The sequence below is a fragment of the Triturus cristatus genome, chromosome 4_2 (assembly GCF_964204655.1).
Source record: "Triturus cristatus chromosome 4_2, aTriCri1.1, whole genome shotgun sequence".
Taxonomy (NCBI): domain Eukaryota; kingdom Metazoa; phylum Chordata; class Amphibia; order Caudata; family Salamandridae; genus Triturus; species Triturus cristatus.
The window spans coordinates 599,316,184-599,331,974 of record NC_140586.1 but is presented as its reverse complement, the minus strand read 5'-3'; the positions used below and the strand labels follow the sequence as shown (position 1 = coordinate 599,331,974).

At 41.3% G+C, this 15,791-nt stretch overlaps 2 protein-coding genes across 2 annotated transcripts in view; one reads left to right on the top strand and one right to left on the bottom strand.

The window, feature by feature from the left end:
• The window catches only part of TNNI3K (TNNI3 interacting kinase), a 2,902,528-nt gene that overhangs the window by 2,545,473 nt on the left and 341,264 nt on the right, over positions 1-15,791 (top strand). The window lies entirely within an intron of this gene.
• Positions 1-15,791, bottom strand: part of LRRC53 (leucine rich repeat containing 53) — a 102,124-nt gene that overhangs the window by 29,723 nt on the left and 56,610 nt on the right. Inside the window, exon 5 of the mRNA XM_085600216.1 lies at positions 8,830-8,873. Coding sequence (XP_085456342.1) covers positions 8,830-8,873 — 44 coding nt within the window. The remainder of the gene's footprint in view (positions 1-8,829; positions 8,874-15,791) is intronic.

Below are 15,791 nucleotides of genomic sequence, written 5' to 3'. Positions count from 1 at the left end.
TTGCAGCATAGGGAGTGTTTCCGTAGTCCAGCCTGCTGGTGATGAGAGGATGGGTGACGACCTTCCTGTATTTGGGGGGGGGTTCATTTGAAGGTCTTGCGGAGTATGCAGAGGGTGTTTAAGCATGTGGAGGATACGGCGTTGATATGTCGGTTCATGATGAGATAGCTCCAGAGATTTTCAGTTTATCACTTAGAAAGGAGGGTGAAGAGGAGTGCAGCATTCTGTGGGTAATGCAGGCAGTTTTGAATTGGGCCTGAGCTTCAATGGGAAGCCATTGGATGGTTAGCATGGCCACGAAAATGTGGTCACATTTCTTGAGACCTAATACGAAACGCGCTGATGCATGTAGAGTTGCTCTCTATGGGCCTAGATAAACTTTGGAAATGCCTGAGATAAAGGCGATTCCGTAGTCTAGTCTGGAGAGGATGAGAGACTGCACCACCGTTTTGAGGTCTTGTTACGGAATCAGTGGTCTGATTCCCCACAGCTGCCTGAGTCGGTGTTGTGCACTTTTGGCCATGGCTGTTATGTGGCTGTGGATATTTAGATGATTGTCAAGGGTGACACCAAGAGAACTGGTACTTTGGACAAAGGCAGGAAATCCATCCAGGATGGGAAAGTTGGCCATCCATTTCTGCACTGAGGTTTTTGTTTTCGGAGGTGAGATCAAAATAAATTCTCTTTTAGTTGGGTCGAGGTTTACATGATGGATAGACATCCAGTTTTGAATCTTTAGGAGCATGATTGAAAGGAGGGCAAGGTCTTCAGGGGAAGGGATTTTCATGTATATTTGAGTTTCATCAGCTTAGAGGTGGAAGAGAATCCCATCATTTTTGAGAATCACACATAGTTGTTCCAGGTACCGGTTGAAGATGGTTGGGGAGAGGATCGAGCCCTGAGGGACCCCTTGATGTACATTGATTGGTCTTGAGAGTGTGTTGCCCATTTTCACAATTTGAGAGCGGTTGGTAGGTAAGAAGAGAACCAATTGAGGACTGTGCCTCCACAACCCATGCGTTGGTCAAGAGTGCAAAGGAGTGTCCCGAGTGTGAGATTGGTGTTCAGGGTGAACGCAAGCGACTAGGCATTGGGTGAAAGGGGTTCTTAACCACCCATGCTAATGTCACTGATCTAGATTTAGGCTATTTGATGCTTATAGTTCATGGCAAATAGCAGGAATTCTGTTCTGGTGGGGTTAAGCGTCAGGCAGATGCTGAAAATTGAGATCCTAATGAGTGGTTGGCAGCATTTGAAGTGTTGGATGTCTACAGCAGAGGAGGTGTTCAAATGAGTTGAATGAGTCCTCCATGCCAGTTCTAATCTTCTTGCCAACTAAAATATCCAAACCAAGAATATTCTCCACAATCCACTTTCATTGTCTGGTATTTAAGTTGGTTACTAGTCTTACTACATCGTTCAACTGTGAGGTTGTCCTCCATTCTCCCAGAGAATAAATATTAAGGCGGAGTGCTAAAAAGATGTGTGAACAAATCAAACTAATTAATTTTCAGTTTGCATGCAGGGTACATCCTAGAGGCTTGCATTTTGCAAACAAAGGAATACTTCCAAGCCTGTACTTTGAATGCTGACAGCTCAATCAAAGAACTATTCAGTGTCTACAGGTAAATAGCGACCCCTAATCATAGATCTAGCACATTCCGGTGCTCTGTTAAGATCTATGTGACAACCTCCTGTCCTTCTTCATTAACAAAATCAAACCTGTTTGATCACTAATTTCCTCCTCCTCCCTGTAAACATAGGGGCACCTTCCATCACTATTATGCTGTCCCATCCCCATTCTTGCTGAGTGCTAAACATTCCCTTCCCTACGTGTGGCTTTATCCCTCAAACTCTAAACCATGCCATAATCACACCTATCCTCAAAAAACTTTCTTTTCGCCCTGACAGTCTCTCTAACTATAGACCTATCTCTGGGCTACCCTGTTTTGGCAAGCCCATTAAAACTGAATCTGTTTCTATGTGTGCTGCACAATGCAGCTCACATAGAAACAGCAAAAACTGAGAGAAATAAAGCATTTCTCCTAGTTTCGCCAGGGTAAGACCAGGTTTTCCCAGGTCTTAATTTTGGCGCTGCCCCATATTTACTCCACCCTTGTAAATATGGGACAGTGTGAAAATCAATGGGTATTGCGGTGGAACGCTCACCACAACACGCATTGCCCGCCCCTTTCACACTAAGTTTAGTGTGAAAAGGTGCCTTATTTACAAGGCTATGTTAGGTGACTGAACACTGCCTAGTAAATAAGGCAAAGCCCATATCATCACTATAAGTGACGTTCCTGTGGCTGTAGAGGCTTGTAAATATGCATTTGGTGGTTTGCAACACGTTACAAAAAGTTCAAATAATACGTAAATAAATTAATAATTCATGAACGTTTTCAAATCACCCATTTATGAGACACAAGACAAGCATAGGAATAAAGTATTTGAAAAGTAGAACAGAAAACTGGGAGAAGAGGCAGTCTGTAGGAAGGATCCAAAACAGTGAAAAAGTGTGTCAATATCAGCATGAAGCGAGCACTAGAATTGCATACATGTGGTCATTGGGGAAGGTTTCCTCATACACTATTTGATAAAATCCCAGCCCATCACAAGCCAATCTTTAACCATGAAAAGTATACCTTATTACATGACCAAGGGTGTGAGAACATAATCCACAAGATGATTGCCCAGACAGAAGTAGGAACAAGCATCCATAATTAAATCAAGCTCAAGCCATATCTAACCCAGACCAGCTTTTTGAAGTACATTTTCAAACCAATTATATTACAAACATCACCACTCATGGAGCTAGACAAGTATCACAGTCCATGAGTAACAACTTCAAAAACCTCAAAGAAGAGCAGACAGAAGCTAATGATTAAAAGTTAGAGGGCCAATTGAACTAGGCACCTTTCCCCTGCATTATGGAATATGTATGTATAGGCATAGCGCTAACCTGTTTTTCACCTAGTTGAGATATGCAAACAGACAATGTTGTCTCAAATAATGCCCCTAAAACGATTCTTTGTCATAAAATGGCGTGGGATGTGGAAGAATGTGCAAGTTAGCAAACAATAATTTAATCCGAGTCTCCAAGGCAAAATAATAAATTGTGACAAAAGAAGTCACAGCATTGATAGTGCAAACGCAAGGTTAAGTCTTAAATAAACAAAAGATTAAAAACACACGATCCTATGGAGAAGAGAGTATTCAACTGCAATTGCTCCCTAAGATTGTGTCTTGTTTAGAAATGTTTTGAAAACAGTTGGACGAATGCCATTACTCTGGAATGGTTTCTTTAGTAGTTTTTTTCCATTAACTAACTACTCTTTCCACCTGCAGTCACTGAGTGATATTTCTCATTTGTTTCTATTTTTCCTGGCCTAGCCTTTCGTGGGCTCTTCCCACTACTTTTTTCCTTCCTTCTCTCTTCCTCCCTCCCTCCACCACTCGTCCTCTTCATTAGTGCCCCATTTATTTATTTTCCTTAAGTTGGCCTTCTTCAAACACTTATTCTTCGCAATATTTTTAAAATAGCTTGGTCGCATATCTTCTATGGTCCTTCTTATTTCCCTCTTTTGTAAGGGCCCACCTTCCGCTTCCTACTACCACCTCTTGACATTTCTTCACCAACTTCAACCCGACGCTCCTTAACCTTTTTGCTACACTTCCAACACTCTATCTATTTTTCTTCCTTTTTTCTGAGGTTATATTAGAAATAAAAAAGAACTATCATGACTCTAAACACTATTTATGCTTTCCCTTTTTAGGTTGAGTCTTCGAGACATATTGTATTCATGGTTTGGGGGTTTGACTCCGCCTTAGCTTTTTATTTGCTACTTCGATTGAGCTTGGTTTCTACTGGTTCGTTGCCCCTCCTTGTCCCTCCACTCTATTTAGTTACATCCCAGACAGCACGGACTAACTACTCAGTAGCCTTACACGGGAGAGCTTATCTTGCAGTTCTGGGGTACTCTTTCATCTTAGTTTTGTTCTCGTGTTACTTGAAAGCACGGCAGCCACTTTTGCACATGCCCGCTTGTTCCTGGGCCACTCGTCTATATTAGTTTCCTTCTTGTGTTACTCAAAAGCACTGCGGCTACTTTTGCACTGCCCACCTTTTCCATTTTGCCTATATTCAGAGCAACCGCCATGCTTCATCTTCAAGTACAGCGTAGTTTTTGCACGCTCCCGCTTGTTTCACTATCCCTGCCCCATTGCTCGTTAATATTAATGAGCTGAGGTGCACTGCGGGTGTAGGTTATATGTATGCTTTAAATCAGCAAACCACAGCGCTGATTTATCTTTAAGCAAGGCGGGTGCTTTTGCACGAACCGCTGGAAAGCATAAGAGCCACGCCCACTGACAGTTGGGCATTGTGTGTGTTCCTTCTAGGCAGGTCCTTCAAGTTGTCTGTAGAGCAGATCTTCGCTATGTATTGTGGGAAGGTCTTTGCCGACTTTAGTGGAAAAGAAGGGTGAGACATCAGTGGCATGAAGATGATAGTTTCTTCGTCCGTTGCCATCCGAGGCGAGGATTCCCCAAGGACAGGGTGCTGAGGTTCAATAACTTCGGAGGTACCCCCTGCCCCCCAATCCTTCTAATATTCAAGTCATTGCCATGAGCTCGGACCGATCACTGACTTCTAATGTGTCACACACAGCATATCACCCATTGTGCTTCCCTCTGCTTCTGCCGGTGACTGATTCACGGGTCACTTCCGACTGCTCCTTGAGGAGAGTGATCCATGACGCTCTGCGTGACATCTTGTTCAATCAGCCATAATGTAGTGTTAAGTGCGCGAGGGCAGCTTTACTAAGCTCCTGGGGTGCTGGTTTCAGAGCTCCGCACTACTCGATGTTACTTCACCCGAAGTGAGAGTTCCTCTCCTATCACCCACAGTCCAACATTACCTTGCCCCTTGGGTGGTTGCAGCGGCTCTGCGACTGCCTCACACGCCCCTTGGAAAAGTCGGTGCAGACTTATCACTGCTTGACTGTTTATTAGCTCTCTGAGTGATTGCACCGGAACTCAAACTAACCGTTCTTATCCCCCGCATTTCATAGCTCTTCGTGTGATATCTCCAGAACTAACACTGGTTGACATTTCTCAGTCACCGGACACTGCCTTGTATTTCAGCAGCACTCTCTACTTCCTCAGTTATTGCTTCAGTTCAGCTCATGTCGCACATTCCTCTAATCTGGCGGGATTACTACATTTCTGGCTTTGCCCATTTCATTTCTCTTCAGAATAACCAACATCAGATATGGCATACTTTTGTGCTCTGTACTTTCACGTCTATTGAATTCTTACAAACATGCCACTTTGTCTATCAGATGTATGCTGCTGACACGTAGTACCACCCCAAGCTTAAAGATGAGCCTGGCAACCTTCACAACTTGTCTCAATACTTTTTGCATGTTCGTTTTTGGGTGCAGGATACAATAATACCGCTAAATAAATGAGCTCTCAAAAACTGCACTTTCCCTCATACATGTCTGCTAAAATGGGTTCTTCTGTTGCACCACTAATTACAGGAATCACCATCGTCGTTGGCCTGGTCCTGTTTGACTTGTTGCACTAGCTCATATAATGGTATCTTTTTTTTCAAACTCCTGAGAATTTTGGCTTTTTCTTGCTTGAAAAGATACCGTTATATTATTCCAGCCCTGAAATCCCCGTAAACGCTTTACAATAAAAAACACTAACACAAAACAATCTCGGCCCTGTGGTGATTGCTCCTGCCCTGATGCACTGCTGAACCTTTGTGGGCGCTAACTAAAGTACACACCACGATAGTTTGTATGCACGTGCCTAAATATACATTAATTCCTTGGTGATTTGATGTATTATAGCTTTTGTACACGTTTTCGATGGTAGTAGATATATATTTATTTTGTTTTGGTCCAGATGATGCCCAGCCTTGTACATCACTAAGCTTTCAATTGCCTTCTACATTCTGCATAGGTATATATCGTGCAGTGCTACAGCTACACAATATTTTGTCTACATACTGAACCACAAATGTCATCTTTTTTACATCGCGTGCTGTGAGTTTAATAGTCAGCTTTGCTAAGTATGTTTAGGTGCTTTTTGAGCCTAAAAGCAGCTGTAGTGATGTCATGTCTGCTTTCCTTATTTTCACCATGACAGTGGCAAGTGTGACTTATATAGGCCTGCCTCTTGTCCACCTATCATTGGTGTCTGTCTTTGGTGATGCTTAAGGAGCCCGCGTTCATCGTGCGGCTTGCTGTCTCTTCCTTATTTGGGAGTGTTACTTCCCTGTTCATTGCCTGCAGCAGTCAGCACCAAACTCAAACAGTGATATCAAACTGGCTACTCGCCGGTGGTTGCTGCACACAACATGCAGCAATGCGCAGGGTGTATTAATAGCCGTGGCAGCTTGGCTACAGGCGTGTGTATTTGCTGTTCATGGTATTCAGCAGGCTCGGGACAAGGCTAATCCCATTAAATTCATTTGCATGATTCTATAAGAAAGGCTTCTAACCTTGCCTCAATGCTTTCAGACCAGCAGGAAATGCTACAGTGTCTAAATGGCAAGTCCGACCATGCATGAATAAAGCTTGAATTTTGGGTTTACGGTTCAAGATATAATCTTAGCATGACTGCACCAGCTGAGTGTGGTGGTCGTCACCCAATTACCTTCGTGTCTGGACTGGTTATGTCAGACAGCCCCTATCTGGTGCATTTAGAGGATGACCAGCCTGTTTTGTTAAAAATATATCTCACACGCATGTTTTTTCTCTTCAGCCATTATCCGTTTTATTCTCCTTGGGTTTTTGGCAATATTTATTTTTATGTTCAAAGGGATCTCTAAAGGTAGCAATGCAATTCCATCCCTCGCCGGGTCTTTTGGAACACAGATAGAAGGCTCAACTCTGACCCCCAGATGAGTTAATAAACCTTGGTTACCGCACCACCATATAACTATTCTTGTACCAGTAACCACGCCCCATCACACAACTATTGTAGCAATAGGCTTGCCCATGTCTAATGGCAACCCATCTTTAGAGTACAGCAAGCAGTTTCGCCTCACCAGCATTGACCTACTATTTCTATATTCTGCCATTAATCGTGTAGCCTTACACATTTATTGTGTCAGTAATCATGTCCCATCAAACACTTATTGTGCCACTAATCGTGTCCCATCACACATAGACTGTGCCACTAATCGTATCCCATCACACATTTGTGAATATAATCCTTCCCCATCACACTTTTATTTGCCTATATATTAATTAGCCACCCTATCGCCAAAGCCAAGCATAGCTCACCCACAGGCCCTTGTGAAAGCAAGGAAAATGCCTCTTTGGCTGCAGTGGCAAATATACAGCAATCACCAAGGTTCAATCAGCCCCTCAGAACTCGGGGCCATGGTTGACTGCACTGACTGCACCAATGGTAGCTACACCCCTGGCCTATCCTTAGTTGGCAAATATCCTGATATCTGTGCTTTATACCCTGCGAGTCCAAGCTTTGTGTCCAACACCAACTTTCATATTGTAAGTTCTACGTACATACTACAAGTCCCATAATGCAATGTGCTACTGACTGAAAAGCCAGAACACTGTGCATGTCTCTTACCCTAGACCAAGGACACTGGAATTAAGCAATTGTGCGGTGGCTGCGTTTTTGGCATAATAATGGATCTGTCTCATTTTGCACATAATCCATTACCTGCTGCATAATCCACAGATTTTAACAAAAAAAAAATCTTTGGAGCTCAAATGGTTCAAAAGTTACCTAAAATGAAGCGACGTGTGTTGTTGCGCAGTGAAAGGCCCAATGCAAAGGTTAACTGGTTACCTTTCTGTCGCATATTTCTATGTTTACATGTTCAACTAGAACTAATGAGGTGCAACCTCTGTCCACCAGACAGTGTTAAAAAGTGCAAAAGTGTCAAAATAATGAAGTGGCATTGTCAGAAAATGTGGCACATTACGCCGCACAATTTGGTCCTCTCCTGCCTCATAATTCAGTGGCCTTGCCCTAGACCTGACATACACAATCTGTGATTTCTGGAGAGTCTCAAGACATACTTAGATCACCACACCACCAGCTAAAATAACTCACAGACCCAACCCACGAAACGTCAATTCTAGCGGTGTGTGGAATTTGCTTTTGCGTAATTATGTAAAATTACAATAAAACGATGCACCATTTTGCGTAATTACACAACAATTACACACATTTCCTACCTATTTGTTTATTTTCATCCCCAAAAAGGCAGAGATATCTAAACTGTTCCAGGGCACGCAATTTAAATTCACACATTTCCAGTCTACACCACATAATTTGACACCAAACCACATAATTCAACTCAACAACACAATTACACAACACATACATCCAATCCAAACCACAGAATTGCACATCATGCCACAGAATTCAACAGCACACCATACAATTAATTTCCACTATATACCACTCCACAACACAAAATACCATTCCACATAATTACACTCTTTTACACACAAGACCACTCCACATAATTCCAGTACACTCAATACCACAAAATTACTATCCACATAATTCCACTGAACACCATGCCACATAATTCCACTTCCCAAATCTACTCCACACCACACAATTCCACACCACACATTTCCACAGCTAACAATTTCCGTCCAACCCACATCATTCCACTACACACCACATACATACATACATTCCATTATACATAGGTAAAAGACATTGTCATTAACAACGCCGATAGATCTAATTAAAGCAAATGCGAGACCTATTGCATTTCCAATGCTTGTTTATTTCTTACTTCCATTATTTCTTACTTCTATTTCTTACTGCATAAACTTTCAGTTTCTTTACTTTCAAAATAGTAGAATAAACTTTGGTTGAAATAAAAAAATATTGATAGTTTAATATGGGGTATACACATTTTTACTGGTTTGCCTATCAACTGGAGGTCTTAAATTTTCTTTATTTAGGAAATAAATATTAGTTATTGATTTTTATTCACATGCTTTCCTATATTTTTTTCGTGATGGATTTTTGCATGAATAGGTTTCATGGCACACAAGTATTTCTTCCATCACTTTTTATGTATTTGATGTAACACTCTAAGTGGCAAGGAGATGCCGAGACGTGGGTCCCTTGCTCACTGTGCCATAGGATCCAAGCTATGCCTAATTGATGTGGCAGAAAAAGGCCAACACCAATCAGGGGCTACTTGTGTTCCCTTCTGGAGGGGGGTTTTACCTGGCAGTTTGAGATGGACTATTCCCATGACAAGCAGGATCAGTACTAATTTGCATAATGTGTCTACAGTGGTAGAGAGGAAGAAAACGGATGGGTTGGAAAGCTACCAAGAGTGATTGGCAGTCGTTTAGACTATCTGCCAGTATTCCTCTCATCAAAGTTTCTCTGTTGCATAAATAAGTTTGTCATATTTTGTTTGTCTATGCTTCAACATATGTCAGATTTTCAGAGCTTCGTCTTCATCTAATAATACATTTAGGTTTTCACATGATCTTTTTTTTCCATGGTATCTCCATAAAATAGATTGTAAAAAATGAACATTTCCATAGAAAATAAACTGATTATTTTTCCTCTCATTCCTTAATCCAGACATGGAGATATAATGCTTCCAAACATTTTTAAAGTGTAGCATAAATAAAATGCAGAGAAAATTAGCATAACATTCAATGACAAAAGGTTCAAACAGGCTTTTAGACATTTTTTCTGCACTATCCAAAGTTCCTACACCATTTTGAAGGCCAAAGATCTTCATAGTTACATAGATTGAGGCAACATTTTCAAATGTCACACAGTTCCTTTCATGTTGGACTTTTAATCAGGACATGTGTAGAGCAGATGTTCAAAAAACATTATACTGCTCATCTTAATTCATCATTCATTGTGGATGGTGAAAGCTGATCATTGGAATACTTAGCTATTAAAGTTCTAGCCGCAAGGGTACCTCCAGTCACTAGAACAATATTTGCATAATGATCCCCGTTTCACCTCCCACACTGCTACAACTACCGACAAAAAAGTCTTCTATTGGTTCATGTGAGATGTGGCTGCCTCTCCAGTTGCCAACACAATTCAAATACCACATTACCAAAATCCTTTTAGACATGATAAATAATAGAACACATACTCTGACACCTCTTCAGCGATGCAGTATCTGTGGTACGCATCTTTGGACTGCAGGAAAACTCTCTGAATTCACTCTGAAGTACAGTATAGCCTGATTGTGCAAAAATACAAAATCTATTTAGGATCAGTCTTATTTACGTGTTTAAGCCTGAATGTCAGGAAATTGAATATTATTTTGGAAAAAGATAATCCTTACCAACTTAATAAACACACCCTGGTTAGGTCTCAACATATTTTAGTGAAAATCTTCTAATCCTCTGGTGGCTGTGGCATAAGCATTAGGCAATCCCCCAAAGAAAACACCACGAACACAATCTAGGAAAAGTAAAAAGACACTAAAACAATTACAATTGGATAAGGGTACCCACAAATATAAATGTTTAAAGTTTTAAACCAGAAATCACCCACAAACATTTCCAATGTACAGCATTAGTTCACAGTACACGGGAAACTAAGCACAATTTGAGGTTGACTGTGAAGGAGCAAAGGACATATACACAAAGTGCACTGCCCATATCAAAGTTTTTACCTTGGGACGTAACCTATTTTTGGATGTCAAAGTCTTCCAGTGGGACATGGTTCAAAGCTGAAGCTGGTGAGGATCTCTTAAAGTTGTATATGTTATCATAAAGCTCCCACTAAAGCCATTGTATTTGGTAACAAAAGCGCCAGGTGGGGCAAAGCTGCATTTTAGGGCTCAGAGGACACTTCACCACTTGGATGAAAGGCGATAATGCTGTTTATTTGACTGACTCAGGTTTCACCTCATATGATGAGATGATATTGCATATTAGTGGTGCATGGAGGAACTTCATGATGACATGAAAGTGAAAGAATGAACTTGCGGACAAGGTTTACGTGCCTCCCACCCCTCCTGATTCGGCTGTTTCAGCACTTTGGGAGTGCAGTTTCGGATGTACTGAGGGAACATTATATACAGTTGTAATTGTCACAGGCTTTGGTTGTTGTCTGAATTTATATACAATGCAAAAGAGTTCGAATGTAACATATAGAACATTTGAGTTTTGCACTTCTTGATGTTCAATAACAATGGCATTTTACTTATGTTCACATCTATAGCATTTTGCAGGCATATTTTGAAGCCATTTTCTTTATTTTTCCCTGCAGCTACTGAATAAATAGTTTCCTAGAAATGCAATTCAATATGTCCTTCCAAAAAGTGAAAACCGTTTTTAGTTTTGCATTTGATAAATCCATGCAGGGCAATATATATTATAGAATGTTGACTGATGTATACTTGTGTTTCACCTATATAACTTTGATCCATTATTTCATCTTGCATTTTTACTTGTTATCCAGGACTAGATATTATGTCACAGGAAAATCAAATTAAATCCAATAAATCTAATGAATAATGGAATTTCTTATAGTGGGAAGTCTGTGACTTACAATAAATTTGCCCTGGTGCTGCCCCCCACGGCAGGGCAGCCGTGTAAATATGGTATCAAACAAACGCCCGAAAGCTTCGAGGGCGCACACAACGGCAGAGGAGCCATGCGGCTTCCACGGCAACTTGTATCGCTGTTCCAGAATAATTGTCCTCGACCTGACGCGTTTCAAGGCTCACGCCCCTTCTTCGGAGGTCACTGCATCAGTTGTTCACGCAGGCGTTTCTCTGCATGCTGCTCCTTATATATAGCCCTAAGTGGGCCCCGCTCACTGCGAGTCATAATTATTGCATGCTGGGACATTGAGTCCTGTTGAGAAAAGAATATCTCCTTTAAGTAAGTCCTGCGCACTCAACATGTATAAAAGCATTTATTCTGCCCTCAGTGGGCTCCAAAACAGCAAACAAGTTAGTATCGCCACCTCCGCCGTGCTGCATTCACAAGCAGGATTAGTTCCTGCTAACAACCTCCTTCACAGTTCTTCGGATGGTGCTGCCCCCCACGGCAGGGCAGCCGTGTAAATATGGTATCAAACAAACGCCCGAAATCTTCGAGGGCGCACACAACGGCAGAGGAGCCATGCGGCTTCCACGGCAACTTGTATCGCTGTTCCAGAATAAATGTCCTCGACCTGACACGTTTCAAGGCTCACGCCCCTTCTTCGGAGGTCACTGCATCAGTTGTTCACGCAGGCGTTTCTCTGCATGCTGCTCCTTATATATAGCCCTAAGTGGGCCCCGCTCACTGCGAGTCATAATTATTGCATGCTGGGACATTGAGTCCTGTTGAGAGAAGAATATCTCCTTTAAGTAAGTCCTGCGCACTCAACATATATAAAAGCACCCCATTAACAATAAAACACACACACACACAAATATAAACAAACACCCTAATTTAATATATATTAATTATTTAATATTAATGATCAACTAATTTTTAATAAATGAAACATAAATTACTTCCCACCCTTTATCCCTATAAACCCCACAACCCACACCTAAAATTAATTACACAAATTCCATATTTAATTTTCAATTATGTAATTAATATTAATTAACTAATTATTAATCAATTAAACATACATTACTTCCCACCCTTTACCCCATAAACCCCACAACTCACACCTAAAATAAACCAACCGATTACCATAATTAATTTTCAATCAATTAATTATTATTTAGAACTACTTATTAATGAATTACAAATAAAAAAGAATTATTAATTCATTAAACATAAATTACTTCACACCCTTTACTCCTATGAACCCCACAACTCACACCTAAAATGTATTACACAATTTCCATAATTAATTTTCAATCAATTAATTAAAATAAATTGACAATTAATTATGAATTAATCAAAAATAAATTACTTCCCACACTTTACTCCTATAAACCCCACAACCCGCACCTAATTTGTTTTACACAATTACCATAATTAATTATCAATTAATTAATTAATATTAATGAACAACCACTTAATAATTCATTACAAATAAATTACTTCCCACAATTAACACTATAACATCCAAATAAAATAAATAAAATATAATCATTAATTTATTAAAATTAAATTACTTCCCACCCTATTCCTGTATAAACCCACAACCCTTTCCGGAACTAAAAAGGCTAAATTTAATTAAAATAAAACTCATACCTACTAAACATTTAACACATATATTAAAAAATATAAACAATACTTATATAAAAAAACGAAATTCACATACATTTAAAATATACACTAAAATACATAACACTAATAAAAACATCGATATTTTAAACTATATTTTTACAAACAATATTAATGGCTTCTATATTTTTAAAAACGATATTTCATACCTTAAATTCGATATTCTTGACCATGATATTCTTGCTGTTGATATTTCTGAATCACAATATTTCAACTCGATCTTTGCTTAAGTCGACATTTCCAACTCGATCTTCTCTCTCAACACCTTCCTTAACCATACCAGCAACTCCCCGGTTGAGTTAAAGGACTCTTGTACGACCCAGCAGCACTCCACGCCCTCAACCCAGGCAGTGACAAAAACTGCAAGCTAGCGTCACCGGCCGACACCCACGGACCCTTCAGCTGTCACCGCTGCCGGCACACCTGCAGCACCGCCAAGACCACGGACCCAGCGCAACCCACCTGCAAGAACACACCCAAACTGAAGACCCTGCAATGCATCCTCATCAACGTCCGATCCCTCCACAAACACACCACCGAAATCTGGGACATCCTCGACAGCACCACCCAGGACGTAGCGTTCCTCACCGAAACATGGACCAACACCTCCTCGGGACCAGACATCGCCATCCCGTAAGGATACAAGATCTCCAGGAAGGACCGCCCCAACTGCCCAGGAGGAGAAATCACCATCGTCCACAAATCCACTCTCTGCCTGAGCACACTCCCCGACCCCATGGACATTTTGCTGAATCCATCATGAACATCATCTCCCCGCAGGCCATTGCATCCACCAACTACACCCTGCGGGGGGCTGTGGGATACGCTCCGTACATACGGGGGGCTGGGGGGCTGGGGGTACGCTCCGTACATACGGGGGGCTGGGGGGTGCGCTCCGTACATACGGGGGGCTGGGGGTACGGGGGTACGCTCCGTACATACGGGGGGCGGGGGGGGGGTAAGGCGCGTACCGGGCCCCCTAATCAGCTCGCATCACTGCGTACTTAGCTTTTCCGGCACTTTTTAGGTGCCGTAAAAATTTTCCCATCCGGACTGCAGTCGGTGCGAATCGTAATTGCTGGTACGTAAAAACATGCCTAAATCCGTCCGGACGTCACGTACTCGGTGTCCCGGATCACATTTGTATGTATTTTTCTGTTGGTTGGTCTTTTTTCCGATTCGTACGGAAATCGTAATTGCATGTTTGTAAGTTTTACAACCCGGTACGAGTCGGACGGAGAAAAAGCTCCGACCCACGGTTTGTACCGGGTTTTTCCAGGATCGTAATCGGGCCCTTATAGTTTTACTGATCAAACTATACTGAACACAAATGGAGATGTGTGGAAATCAGGTTCCAGTGAATATTTATCAGTTAAGTGTCCTGGTTTGTTTTGATTTTATTAATATGTTTGCTTCCCTCACACTTCAGAATTACTAATGAATGTGTACAGTTCATTTACAGATATTTATATTTTGTTGTGTGTTGAAAAAAAAAAGAGAAACTGCAGCCTTTACGTTCACACTCTCTCTACCCCAGCAAGATTGTCATCAATATCTGTGTTAAAAAATATATACATCAATTTGTCAGAAGAAATAGCCTGACATTTGACCTCTTTCTTTCAGCAGAGCAAATGTTACAAGTTAAATACAGAGTTTAGAGGCATCTGTATTGCTTGCACTTTCACAACCACTATGAATCAGCTTACAGCCTGGCAAAAACTGCTCTAGTGGAGACATGTAGGTGATAAACAAGGTCATGATCAGAGAAGAGTCCCTTCAACATCACTAGAGCAGTTTTTGCCAAACTTTGAACTGATTCTTGGAGGGTTGTGAAAGTCCAAGCAATAAAGTAACAAGGAGCTCTTCTCCGGTCATGACCTTGTTTATTACCTGCATACCTCCACTGGCTCCTGTCATCTAATGTTTGGCCTGTCTTTTATGGCCTATGCAGACAGCTTGCAGAATATTCTCAGACTCAATGCAGCCTTCAATAGCCAAGTCCAGCTTTCGTGACCACATGTTTCTTGTTACAGATGTTTCTTGTTACAGCTCAGACTAACAAGAATTCCTCAAACTAAAATCTGCTAAAATTAGGTTGTTATTGTGTAATATCCCCTAACAGTTTGGTCTAGCCGATGGTGACCATCTGACCATGGTCTGTTATTTCCCCTATGACAACAGTTTCAAAATTGTGCTTCTCATTCGGTCAGACTTTGACCATTGCTCTTCAAAACATAGCGGTCCCTGCCTCTTTCTTTTTATCTTACAGTTCTCAGGAAGTTCAACCAAACATGTTTTTTACTTATTGATTTATTGGTATCCAAGTTGTCATTGAGACCACCTGAATTACTGTGACTTACTGTATCTTGAGTTACATTATCAACCTCATCCAAGTGGTATAGTACTCAGCACTTCGTTTTGGGCTTGGTCTATCCTAGCAGATCATTGTCTCGGGCCACCTGACCAAGTTCCATCTGATCCCTGTGGCCCAGCACCTTATGTATAGACACCTATGCATTTGCCATTAGGCACTTAAAGATTCTGGCC